Below are 13,541 nucleotides of genomic sequence, written 5' to 3' on the forward strand. Positions count from 1 at the left end.
GCATGCCGCTATAACATCACTTCTGTCAAATCTTAATGAGTAGATTATGACAAAATTTTAAATTTCTACATACGGCGAATAATTGTGTGAAATATTGAAAATGAAATTTTTTGTTGCCACTGGAGTCCACTACGTAGAGAACCTGGAAGTGGTACAGTGTTCTGGGATAGCGGTATAATAATGTATGCAATTGTAATCGTAATCAGAAAAACAAAAATTTTTCCTAAAGGAAATGTCTGATACCACAGTACCAGATTTACAGGCTTGTGTGTCGATAGTAATGCTTCTGGAGTCAAAGCATTCATCTGACCTGACAAGGAAGAGTAGTAGACAATTCAAACTTCGCAAATTAGAGAAAAAAAGGAGAGAAGGTCGTTGGGAAATGAAATGAGGAATTCCATTTCGCTAGCAAACCACGCTAACCTGGCAGCGGCGAATTACACTCCAACAGCTGACACAAGCTGCAAAACAGGAAGAGCAGAAGGACAGGGTCGCACACATACGACGGACGAGGAGTGGGGGAGAGATGGTATCGGCGGTGGACAAGCGCGCAGTTCGCAGGGACCGCTTTGTGGCATCTGGCGACGCAATTACAAAAGAGCAGGACAGCCGGGGGCGACAGACAGTGCAGGGTCGCAGCTCTGCGACCGGGACAGCGCAGAACGGAGGTGGAGGCGGAGGCAGAGGCAGGCGTAGAGAGGCAGAGAGACGCGCCGGCTCCAAGCATGGGGCCCGGAGCGCTGCTGATGTTGGCGGCGGCGGCGTCGGTGGCGGGCATCACCAGCGCCAACATCGCCCTCGCCGTGAGTACCCGCCCTGCTTCTTCTCTGCGTCAACCGCTCAAACGACGGTATTTTTCCCCGTGGAATTTCACACGACCTCCCCCTCTTACGGCTCATCATTGCGGTTCTACGTGACTACCACTACTGGAGCTTTTCCCAACTGTGATCAGTCCCACATGCAGGTGGGAGGAAGTTGGGGACGCACCCTCCCCCACCCTCCCCCCCACCCCCCGAAAAAGTTTGGGCTTAAACTGAGTACAATGGAAAGCCGAAGAAACTGATACACCTGCCTAATATCGTGCGCGGCTCCTACCAGCACACAGAAGTGTTGCAACACGACGTGGCATGGACTCTATTAGCGTCTGAAGTAGTGCTGGAGGGAACTGACACCACGAATCCTGCGGGGCTGTCCATAAATACGTAACAGTACGAGGGGGTGGAGATCTCTCCCGAATAGCACATTGCAAGATATCCCAGATACGCTCGATAATGATCATGTCTGGGGAGTTTGGTGGCCAGCGGAAGTGTTTAAATTCAGAAGAGTGTTCCTGCAGATACACTGTAGGAATGCTGGATGTATGGGGTGTCGCATTGTCCTGCTGGAATTGCTCAAGTCGGTCGGAATGCACAATGGGCGTGAATGGATGCAGGTGATCAGATAGGATACTTACGTACTTGTCACGGGTCAGGGGTCCAATATCACTCCAGCTGCACACAGCCCACACAATTACAGAGCCTCCACCAGCTTGAACAGTCCCCTGCTGACATGCAGGGCCCACAGAGTCTTGAGGTTGTCTCCATACCTGTGCACGTCCATCCACTCGATACAATTTGAAACGAGACACTTCCAACCTCTCAGCATGTTTCCACTCATCAACAGTCCAGTCTCGGTGATGATGGCCCCAGGCAAGGTGTAAAGCTTTGTGTCGTGCAGCCATCGAGGGTACACGATGTTTCGTTCAATGGTTCACACGATGACGTTGACGGCCCAGCACTGAAATCTGCAGCATTTTGCGGAAGGGTTATACTTCTGTCACGTTGATCGATTCTCTTCAGTCATCTTTGGTCCCATTCCTGCAGCATCTTTTCCTGGCCACAACAATGGTGGAGTTTAGATGTTTTACTGCAATTCCGATATTCACTGTACACTCGTGAAATGGTCATACGGGAAAATCCCGACTTCATCGTTGTCTCTGAGGCGCTGTGTCCCATCGCACGTGCGCCGACTACAACGTCACGTTCAAACTCACTTAAATCTTCATAGCCTGCCACTGTAGCAGCAGTAACCCATCTAACAACCGCGCCAGACACTTGTTTTCGCAGCGACCGCAGCGCCGTATTCTGCCTGCTTACAAATCTCTGTATTCGAATACGCATGCCTACAACAGTTTCTTAGGTGCTCCAGTGTACTTTCTTAATATTATTCAATCTTGATTATGACTGAAAGTGAAAAGAGTTTCAGGGGTAAAGAAGTTGATGAACAACAGCAGATTCACCAACCTAAATGAGGCTAAAACTCTTGTGAAGCAGAGTAAATGGTGGACAGTTTCATCACTAAATCTGTATTCACGCAAGGTTTTCCCTGTAGTTGGAAATAAATAAATAATCTTAGGATACGTTTCAGATAACTATCTTCCTGTCTCGAGTCTCAGTGCCATACTTAGACATACAAGTCTGCATCTGGGCCATTTCCGAACAGGAAATAATAGACTCAAGGTCTTTCGAACCTTTGTTCGAAAACTTGTATAAATTAAATTGATACCTTTCGTGTAGAAAAAAATAGTGACTGAATTCAGCAGGAACTGTCACTTGGAGTGGAATAGACCTATAAATACGAGCATGATCTCAAAGCCCCTGTCCAATCATGTCAAAGTAAGCATCTCCAACCACATAAAAAGTGAAGACATTCGCTCGCTTAACTAGCGATTATTCATCGAACAACTAGTAAGACAACTTTCGATCCAATTTGTTTGTTATAGTGTGGGTGTGTTATCAGTGAAGAAGGAAGTGCGGTAAACCAGCGCTTCACTATCCTGTATCCTTACTTCAACTGTACTGCAGATACAAAGAAGATCACCATAGCATCTCCAATCACTGGAATTAATGCGAGTGATGCGAATCATTTAGTTCGTAATTTCAATTTTTAAAAACAGAAATGTCATTAAGCATCCAATCCACGCCATAATAACTTCTAAGCAAGACAAATTTATTTAACGAGTTGTAAAGATGCCTCTCTTCGAAAGCCGACAAAAAAGTCGTTTTCAAGTAAATATATCTGAAATTCTAAGTCACAGCGATCGGCGTTTGATCACTCGTTATTCCTAAGCACGAGACTGGACAGAATTCTTGTCCATCAATTCGATATAACAAACAAATAAACAAGACTACCCCCCCCCCCCCATGATCTTATTTCGTGTTTCTGCTGTCTAGGTAGGCTACATCAAATAATTAAATTACAATCTTACTAGGGAAAGGTAGGACCTAAATAAAGGATAAGGCTAGATAAATTAATAGTAAACGTCGAAGGTGCCGACTCATGTAAGTGGTAACGCGCACTAACCAGCCAGTCCCGGAAAAATTGTATAAAAAGGCACAGCGAAGGGAGTACTAAGTGAGATTGATACTTCAGTAACACTGTTGTAAATTAAACAAATATTCATCTAGTTTGTGCTATTAACACGTTCACGGATCATTTAATGCGAATGAAAACAGAGAGTCAAATCTTGTCGACCTGACCGATCTACTGAAAGGTTTAATCGAGACTGTATTTATATTATAACGTAAAAAGTCACCGTAGGTAAAATTAGCTTTCCAATTTGCGCCCCTCCCCGGAAAAATAGTTTTGCGTGCAAACTTCCCTGTGGTCTGCAAAAATGGCGCTAAGCACTATGGGACTTAACATCTGAGGTTATCAGTCCCCTAGACTTAGAACTACGTAGTCCTAACTAACCTAAGGACATCACACACATCGATGTCCGAGGTAGGATTCGAACCTGCGACCGTAGCAGCCGCGTGGTTCTGTGTTTTGAACTTACAAAAAAATGATTGGGGTATGATACAGCTCATGGAATCACTTGTTCATGCGTGCAGGCCGGTCAAAAACAGGTAACCCTTAATTGCTGCAATCGGAAGTGTGACCTGTACCCGACACGGCATTAATTAAGAGAAGAAGGGGTGGGATCGATTGAGAACTATACTATGGACGTGAGTCGGCGTCGGTCTGAGGTGCCTATTTGTCTGCCTCTTTAAAGCACCTCGCATTGTAATAAAGATTTTCATCAGCATTTTGTAACTCCCGAATGTTGCACTGCCATAATGCACGCAACATTTCCAAATCCGAAAGGGAGTCGTTTCGTCAGTGCCTCTCATCTTAGCAGCAACGGAATTCCGTAGAGAAGCTAGAATGAGATATCCGTAAAGACAGCAAATGGTATTCAAGTGTAGTCGAACTGAGCACCGCCATTTCGATTTCACGTGAGCAGATGTTAAGCTGACTGTTACAGAAACGTGGACGGAGTATAATGGGTCGTATGTTTCCGTTCGTTCCTCAGATAGGTTCGTTTACTAAAAATTAAGGAGACCGAGCCATATTAGTTGAAGCTGAACATTTGTCTTTCTTTCAGTTGCTCGAACCTACGTCAAAGAGTCACACAGTAAGCAATTACTAAAAACACTAAGCAATAGAGCAGGCTAGTCGTAAAGCTTGGTGTTGTGCAGTAATCAAGGGTACACAAGGGGGGATTTCTGCTCCGAAAGCCCATATAGACGATGTTTCGTTGAATGGTTCACACGCAGACACTTGTTGATTGCCCAGCATTGAAATCTGCAGCAATCTGCGAAAGGGCTATACATCTGGCACGTTGAACACTTTTCTTCAGTAGTGTTTGGTCCCGTTCTTGCATTATCTTTTTTCCGACCGCAGCCATGTCGGAGATTTGATATTGTACCAGATTCCTGATATTCACGGTACACTCGTGAAATGGTCGTACGGGGAAATTCCCACTTCGTCGCTACCTCGAGATGCTGTGTCCCATCGCTCGTGCGACGACTATAACACCACGTTCAAACTCACTTAAACCTTGATAACCTACCGTTGTAGCAGCAGAAACCGACCTAACAACTGCGCCAGACACTTGTCTTACATAGGGGTTGCCGACCGCAGTGCATATTCTGCTTGTTTACATATATCTATATTCCAATACACATATCTATACCAGTTTCTTTGACGCTTAAATGTAGTATACGTATCAATAAACGTTTCATGTAGAGTAACTGTGTCTTGCTAATAGCTGGATATCTACTAGGAACCATCGCTATAACAGTTGTAAATTGACGTGGATGTGTTGGGAAAGTAACAGAGATGAAGGCGCTAATAGAAAACTGCTGAAATCGTTATAGGCACTGACAGTTGAGTAAAGTCGGAGATAAGTTCATCCGAAATTTTTTAGCAGGACCTAACGATGTTCAGAAACGATAGGATAAATACCTTCGGTGACGGCGTGTTCGTTACTGTTAGAAGCAGTTTATCTTGTGTACAAACTGAAATAGATACTTCCTGTGAGTTAGTATGGGTAGAGGTCAATCCTGACAAGCGGAATAAAATGACAGTTGGATCCTTTTACCGACCTCTCAATTCAGATGATTCGATTGCTGAAAGGTTGAAAGAAAACTTGAGTTTAATTTCTAACACGTATCCGGCGCGTACAATTATAGTTGGTGGTGGCTGCAATTTACCCTCGATATGTCGGCGAAAATACATATTTAAATACGGAGGTATGCATAAAACATCATCCGAAATTGTGCTAAACGCATTCTCTGAAAATTATTTCGTGTAATTAGTTCACGTGCCCACTCGAATAGTAAACTGTTGTAAAGACGCACTCGACCTCTTGGCAACAAATAATCCTGAGTTAATGACGAGCTGCAGAACGGATACAGGGATTAGCGAACACAGGGCGGTCGTAGTGAAATTGAATACTGTAACGCCCGAATCCTCCAAAAATAAATATACATTTATTCAAAAAAGCAGATAAAAATTCACTTACGCTTTGCTGAGAGACAATCTCCTCTCCTTCCAAAATAACAACGTAAGTGTAGACCAGCTGTGGGTTGCACTTAAAGAAATAATATCGACAGCAATTGAGAGATTTGTACCAAATTAATTAACAAACGACTTTATACGCAAAACAGTGCACAATATTGTGTCAGAAACAACGAGAAAAGCGTGTCAAATTTATCTACAAGACTGACAATCTATTACAGAAACTCGAAATTTAGCGCGCACTTCAATGCGAGATGCTTACAGTAGTTTCCACAATAGAACTTTGTATCGAAACCTGGCAGAAAATCCAAAGAGATTCTGTTAGTATCTAAAGTATACAAGCGGAAAAACGCAATAAATGCCTTCTCTGCGCGATATTTAAGTTGGGAGCTAATTGCCGCTTACCTGGTCCAGCATAATTTGTAGCCCAGTCTTTCTGTTGAGTTTACGAACTTCGATAACAATCGAAGCTATTTTGACATCATTATCACTAATCTCTATTTCTATACTTACACTGTCGTTAAGCAGAGGCCTGCCTGTAACTGCAAGGTCTAAATTAATTTCATTGCGTGTAGGTTGTAGAAATGTGTGAATTCCTAAGGGACCAAACTGCTGAGGTCATTGGTCCCTAGACTTGTTGTTGTTGTTGTGGTCTTCAGTCCTCAGACTGGTTTGATGCAGCTCTCTGTGCTACTCTATCCTGTGCAACCTTCTTCATCTCCCAGTACCTACTGCAGCCTACATCCTTCTGAATCTGCTTGTGTATTCATCTCTTGGTCTCCCTCTACGATGTTTACCCTCCACGTGGCTCTCCAATAGTAAATTGGTCATCCCTCGATGTCTCAGAACATGTCCTACTCCCTTCTTCTAGTCAAGTTGTGCCACAAGCTCCTCTTCTCCTCAATTCTATTCAATACCTCTTCATTAGTTATCATCTTCAGCATTCTTCTGTAGCACCACATCTCGAAAGCTTCTATTCTCTTCTTGTCTAAGCTATTTATCGTCCACGTTTCACTTCGATACATGGTTACACTCCATACAAATAGTTTCAGAAACGACTTCCTGACACTTACATCAATACTCGATGTTAACAAATTTCTCTTTTTCAGAAACGCTTTCCTTGCCATTGCCAGTCTACATTTTATATCCTCTCTACTTCGACCATCATCAGTTATTTTTCTCCCCAAATAGCAAAACTCCTTTACTACTTTAATTGTCTCATTTCCTAATCTAATTCCCTCAGCATCAGCCGACTTAATTCGACTACGTTCCATTATCCTCGTTTTGCTTTTGTTGATGTTCATCTTATACCCTCCTTTCAAGACACTACACACTACTTAAACTAACTTATGCTAAGAACAAGAGAGAGGACTCGAACCTCCGGCAGGAGGGGCTCCGCAATCCGTGACATGGTGCTTCAAACCGCGCGGCCACACCGTGCGGCTGGGTTGTACAACTAGCTGTTGAAGACCGTCTTCGCAAAACGCATTCAAGCACTACACTGCGCAACAGAATTAAAGGACCGCTTTTACGAAACCCCGTAACTGTCTCCGACTGAAACGCATAAGTTTCAAATGTGGCCCAGAGGTGCCTACAGCGTTCCTCAGTAATAGTGGAGAAGCGTGGACCCCTGCGATATTGCCCTCGAGCTCCGCGACGCTTTCAACTGCAGGCTGTCGACACATGCGAAGAAAAAGTCTGACCTCATCTTCGTCTACAACTACACGGATACTCTGTAAATAACATTTAAGTGCATGGCATAGGATTCATCGAATCACCTTCACAATTCTCTATTATTCCAATCTCGTATAGCGCGCGGAAACGGTGAATACCTATATCCTTCCGTACGAGCTCATTTTATCATGGGGATCGTTTCTCTTTACGTAGGTCGACGTCAACAAAATATTTTCGCATTCGGAGGAGAAAGTTGGTGATTTAAATTTCGTGAGAAGATTGCTCCACAACGTAAAACGCTTGTGCTTTAATGATGTCCAGCCTAAATCCAGCATCATTTCAGTGACACTCTGTCTCATATTTCGCGATAAATCAAAACGTGCTGCCCTTCTCTGAACTTTTTCAATGTACTCCGTACGAGTACAGCAACAAGGCAAAGATCTCAAGCACGATTTAATGTTCCAAAAGGATCCGATGCGAAAACCATTCGTACGCTCTTCGCAAAATTTCAAGGAACAGGCAGTGTAACTGATGATCTAGAGGGGCATGTTGGCCGCAAGCAAACCGCAGTTACGCCTGAAAATATCGCCACAGTTTCTGGAATTATTCAGCGAAATCCAATGTCATCCGTCCGTAGAATTGCATCTGAGACTGGTTTGAAGCGTTTCAGCACGCAGAAAATACTGAGAAAGAGCCTACACATGTTTCCATTCAAAATTCAAACGCACCAGGCCATACCCGTACGAGCTGTGCAACAAAGGGTTGCCTTTGCTAATCAGATGCTCACAATGATTGATAGTGAAGGATTTGATGTTGGGCTGCATCTGGTTTACAGATGAATGGATACGTGAATAAGCAGAACTGGCGATTTTGGGATTCCGAAAAGCCATATTGGTGTGAAGCGAAACCCGTGTATTCTCCTAAAGTTACTGTGTGGGCTGCAGTATGCAGCAGAGGCATTACTGGCCCTGGTGCACGTTACGTTGCAATTTTGGAACAATTTGTCGCCACACAGCAAGCGTTAGGGGATCGACCAGGTACTGAATGGTTTATGCAAGATGGAGCCCGACCACATCGGACCGAACAAGTGTTTCGCTTTCTTGGGGAATGCTTCGGGAATCGAGTCATTGCTTTGGAATATCCCAAATTTACTGCTGCAGGCATGGATTGGCCTCCATATTCGCCGGATTTGACTCCCTGTGACTTTTTTTGTGGGGCACAGTGAAAGACACGGTCTACCCGAAGCATCCCGCCACGCTGGACGAGCTCGAATCGGCGATCTCTGTGGCATGTGAATCCATTTCGGTTGAGACACTACGAAATGTGATGGCGAATTTCATTCTTCGTTTGCGTCACCTCTGTAGTGCCAATGGTGAACATTTTGAAAACATTGTGATGTGATTGTTTGCAAAGATTGTTTTCATACGATTATTTGACTTATGTATGCTGATATGAGCTGTATAGCGTACAGCGCCATCTGTTAGCAGCTTTTGTAACTATTATTTCAAACTGCTGTATAAACTTATTACAGCTTTCACAATAAACATACCGTTTATTGTATTCCTCTATCAATCTTTGTTTTCGAGATACCTAATTTTGAAATCAGGGAGTCCTTTTCTGGACACCCTGTAGGCGGTGCACGGTGAGTGGCTCTTGATCCACCTCGCCATACGCCTTGCTTCTGCTGAGGACGCCTCTCATTTGTTGTTTCTTTACTTGAAGGAGTTTCGCCTCGGTTCTCCTCAGTCGCGGCAGGTACTGCTGGTCGTCTGCTGGTGTGCCGAGTGCGCCTTTCAGGCACCGCCGGTAGAACTCGGCCGTGGTTCGCCTCCAACAGCACCAACCGTACAGCGCTGGATGTGTGAGTTGACAGAGGTCGTTACTGCACATGTGGTGGGCTGCGAAGCCAGAGTGCGTGAATTTCGCTTCACCCTGTACACTCATGTACTGTTGTTTGTACAATAGTTGTTGTAGCCTATGCCCTGGTACTACAGAGTACAATTTTAGTTTCTGTGCTACTGTGTGCCAAGTGTCAGTGAAACGGTAAATACAGTTCACGACGGTGCAAACACTCTGATCGTAGATCCGTTCCAACGTACTTGTATGACAGACCGTGAGCATTCTCTGTTATTGCAAAATAAATGTTGATTGACGTAAAATGAATGGATAGATCGGTTACGATGATTGGTATCTGGGGTACAAGAGAGACCTCAGCAGCTGCTTGATATGTGAGGGGAGCATCTTCAGTGACATTACATCGCAGTCTTAATCCACGGAGAAATGGCATTACAAAGTTTAGGATCATTCACACAGCATAAGCCTATAAGGTAGAAATAAAAATTTCTGATCATACAAGTTTTTGTGAAAACCGACTTCGAGGAAGAAAACAAAAGAGCACTTTGTTCGGTAGACATATATTGCTTAAAATTATATTCCCTGAGAAACGATATATGAGGGATAAAAATTTTGTATAATGGTTTAAACGTTCTGCTACCGTAACAGAAGCCATCTGTGAGAAAGGAGTCGAAGTCACACTTTTCATAACACAGAACAGCACTGTTTTTCTCGGACTCGGTTTTAACAGAAAAATATGTGCATTGTTGTTTAAGAAAATGTGTAGCTTATGTTCTTTCAATCGCTTATAAGAGCCTTGTGTAAAACTTTGAGGTAAACTATTAGAGATTTTTGGGAACAATGTTAAATAACGTTTCTCCTTTATATAGGGTGATTTTTACCACCATGTGCAAACTCTAGCGTTCGATCGATGAGAGGATACGGAACAAAAATAGTCTAACGGACTTATTTACGGAAAGGCATGGTTTCCATGCTAGAGGTCACTTATTTTGTTACAGAGAATGCATGGTTTCCTCCTAGAGGGTGGTACTGGTCCTCGTATGTCATGCCCTAGCGCCCTCTCAAGCCACAGTAATTGGTAACGTTGTGTCCGATTCACTTCTCTCGCTGATTCACCTTGTAGTGGACGTGATGCAGCGTTATACACAATCCCCCCATATTCGAATCGAGAACTTGCCGACATGGTGCTTACTTACGGAAAGGCAAATAGCAAAGGGTTGCTGGAAGTAACGTTGTATCAGATCTGTTCCCGCCAACAACCACAGCTCTCAATGAAACTGGCTGAAATAAAGCTGTGAGGACGGGGCGTGAGTCGTGCTTGGGTAGCTCCATAGATAGAGCACTTGCCCGCGAAAGGCAAAGGTCCCGAGTTCGAGTCTCGGTTCGGCACACAGTTTTAATCTGCCAGGAAGTTTCATATCAGCGCACACTCCGCTGCAGAGTGAAAATCTCATTCTGGCACAGCTCTCAATGTTTGCAACAGTGTTTCGCCGTTTGTCTGACACGGGGTCGTTTCAGGAAGCTAGAAATCATGAAGCACGTACCCCAAATGTTTGGACACCAGACTTGGAGGAAAATGTGACTAACACTGTGTAAGGCGACTGCCGTGTCCGTACCATAAAGTTGCCCCTCCTCCCCCCCCCCCCCAATACACGGTGCGTCAGACGACCGTGTATTTTAATAGCTTTTAATAGCAGGGAATACATGCTCTTCCACAACGATGGCGTGCAGCCATAGAACGTGATGGAGATTATGTAGAAAAGTAGGACTTGGACAAAACAAGTTCATGTACAGGGTGACTATAATTAAAGTTAAACTTTCAAACCGCTGCAGAAATAACGCCACTGGTCAAAATAAAATCAAATTGCAACGGAATATTAACGGAGAAGGGGGAAAATCTATCGTAGAAGAAAAATAAATAGTTACAGAATGTAGCAATAGATGGTGCTGTAAGAGTCATTGTTTAATAGAGGTTGACTACAAATGAATCATACAACAAAGCCTAAGGTGTACGTTTGACGTCAAACAAACTGTACTGCCCAATGTGCATGGGTGTATAGGTGTCATACTGTTAATTACGTAAGCCCATGGGCTCGCGTCACTTTCTACTGGGGCCCGAATAGGGGGAGCACTCGCAGTGGATGGCCCTGGAGCTCCGAGTAGGTGCGCTGGCAAGCGCGACAACGGCACCTCCCATCCGTCGTCAAATTGATGTTGTGAAGTCTGCGACGAACTCCTATCGTCCTCTGGACTATTAGAACTGTTATATTCGCTGGCTTGGGATGATTGTAGACCACTGGTTGCAGCTTCATACACATCTCTTCTGTATCCCAGAGCGGGACGGAGGTTGTACGCCATCCTGAAATATCGAGGACGTAATATAGCCTCGCCAACAATTGCCAACGATAATGCAAGCAGAACTCGTATTTACATGTACATTGCCAACGTTTCTTCTCTGCTTCTAACTTGTGAACAAGCCTATATGTTGGTTTACCCTGATTAGGAGACCTCACTACCCGTGAGGCCATTTTCTAGGATGGCCTACGGCTGTGTGTCTGAGAAGGACTCTGAGGTTTTATTTATAGAGGTTCTAATACAAATACCATAGAGGCCTATATCTTCCCTGACGAAAGTCGAAATATCTGTTAGCACACCTTATTCCATTTGGCATGAACACATATTCTCTATAAGCAAGTCTAAATTGTTCCAACAACTCTTCCAAATTGGGTTTATAATACCAGAGTTCTTCCAGTACAATTACTGCTGCAGAATAATTAATTTTATTTCCATAGAACGTAATCGCCAACTCGTCGATGCGTTGCTCCGTAGTAGGGACGAGGAATGCAAGGCGGAGATCATCAGGATAATTCCTTATGTGCTCCCAGTTTGCATAGAAAAACGCCAACGCAGACATAGACTGTAATAAAATAAACTTTATTCAGAACGTGACCGTTCCTTTACGCTTACAAAAGGTCATATATACACGGTTCCGTACATTAAATGTAACATATTTAACTTCACTCTGGACAATATCATTTTTTTCAGGTTCATCACCAGCAACCTGAACACCTATATAATATGGATTAGTTCCTTGAAACATTTTATTTTTACATTTACACTGGTTTTCAAGATCAACCCATGACTTTACTTTACTAATGTCTGCACTACTCTCCGGTTTACTATACGTCACAAATTTGAATGCAAGACGCCTACTATACTTCCTCCACGGTACACCCGCGGATTTATCAGGTTTCAGACTAAAGGCACCAAGCTTATTACTACATGCAATCCTCACCCTTTCTAGGGCTCCTTGATCTTCAAATATTTTTTTGTTAGCTCTCTCGTCTAATGTTAGTCTTTCTATCCTTACATTTACTCTATAGATATATGTTACAACTTTATTAATAATAACACCAGCATATTTATTAGCAAAAAACTTGAATTCATCAGATATGTCATAGTGCTTCAATGTTGACAGGTTCTTTGCACTCTCATCACACTTCTCCTGACTACCCATCTTCCCATACTCAAATATAACGCCATCCGACTGCGTGTACTCTGTACGCCATTTACACATACGGGAGAAATACGGTCTACTAAGCATTGGGCGACGGCGGCGTATCCAACGCCTCGTTCGCGCACGGCGATACCGGGTCCTCATCTTCATCCGACGATACATATATGGCCTGCGTCTCCTCGTCCATGTCCGAACTGTCCGACGCCATCTCCTGTTTCACATTCATACAATGGAGGATATGACAATCGGCATGTACGACACCAAATCCGAATTCGGAGCAATATGGCATATACACGTGCTGTTTACGGGAAATCACTTTTTCCACTAAAGTAGACTTGCCAATATTGGTATCGCCATACAAATATAATTGTTTCTTTCTTACCGCCTTGGACCGAAAGGCCGCATTATACCATTGGACAACGCGACCCGCCCAGCCATTATACTTCAAATGACACTCAGTAAATCCACGAACCACGCACTTCTTTGCCTGGAACGTTTCAAAATACTTTTCTATAAATCTTACTCGGGACCAGTTGTTAACTAAAAACGGATCTGTATAATCTATAACCTGTGTACGTTCTGCCCATCTACGTAAACGGACATTAAATGACAAAGCCGATTCATTTACATTACAAATTGGATCTGCATCGGCTTTAGTAATATACGCTAATGC

At 43.7% G+C, this 13,541-nt stretch overlaps 1 protein-coding gene across 1 annotated transcript in view; it reads left to right on the forward strand.

The window, feature by feature from the left end:
* The first annotated feature begins 637 nt into the window (after positions 1 to 637).
* Positions 638 to 13,541, forward strand: part of LOC124720404 — a 120,125-nt gene continuing 107,221 nt past the window's right edge. The window contains exon 1 of the mRNA XM_047245741.1: positions 638 to 803. Within this exon, the coding sequence (XP_047101697.1) occupies positions 726 to 803 (78 nt within the window). The 5' untranslated portion in view covers positions 638 to 725. The remainder of the gene's footprint in view (positions 804 to 13,541) is intronic.

Source organism: Schistocerca piceifrons, chromosome 11 (genome assembly GCF_021461385.2).
Source record: "Schistocerca piceifrons isolate TAMUIC-IGC-003096 chromosome 11, iqSchPice1.1, whole genome shotgun sequence".
Classification (NCBI taxonomy): domain Eukaryota; kingdom Metazoa; phylum Arthropoda; class Insecta; order Orthoptera; family Acrididae; genus Schistocerca; species Schistocerca piceifrons.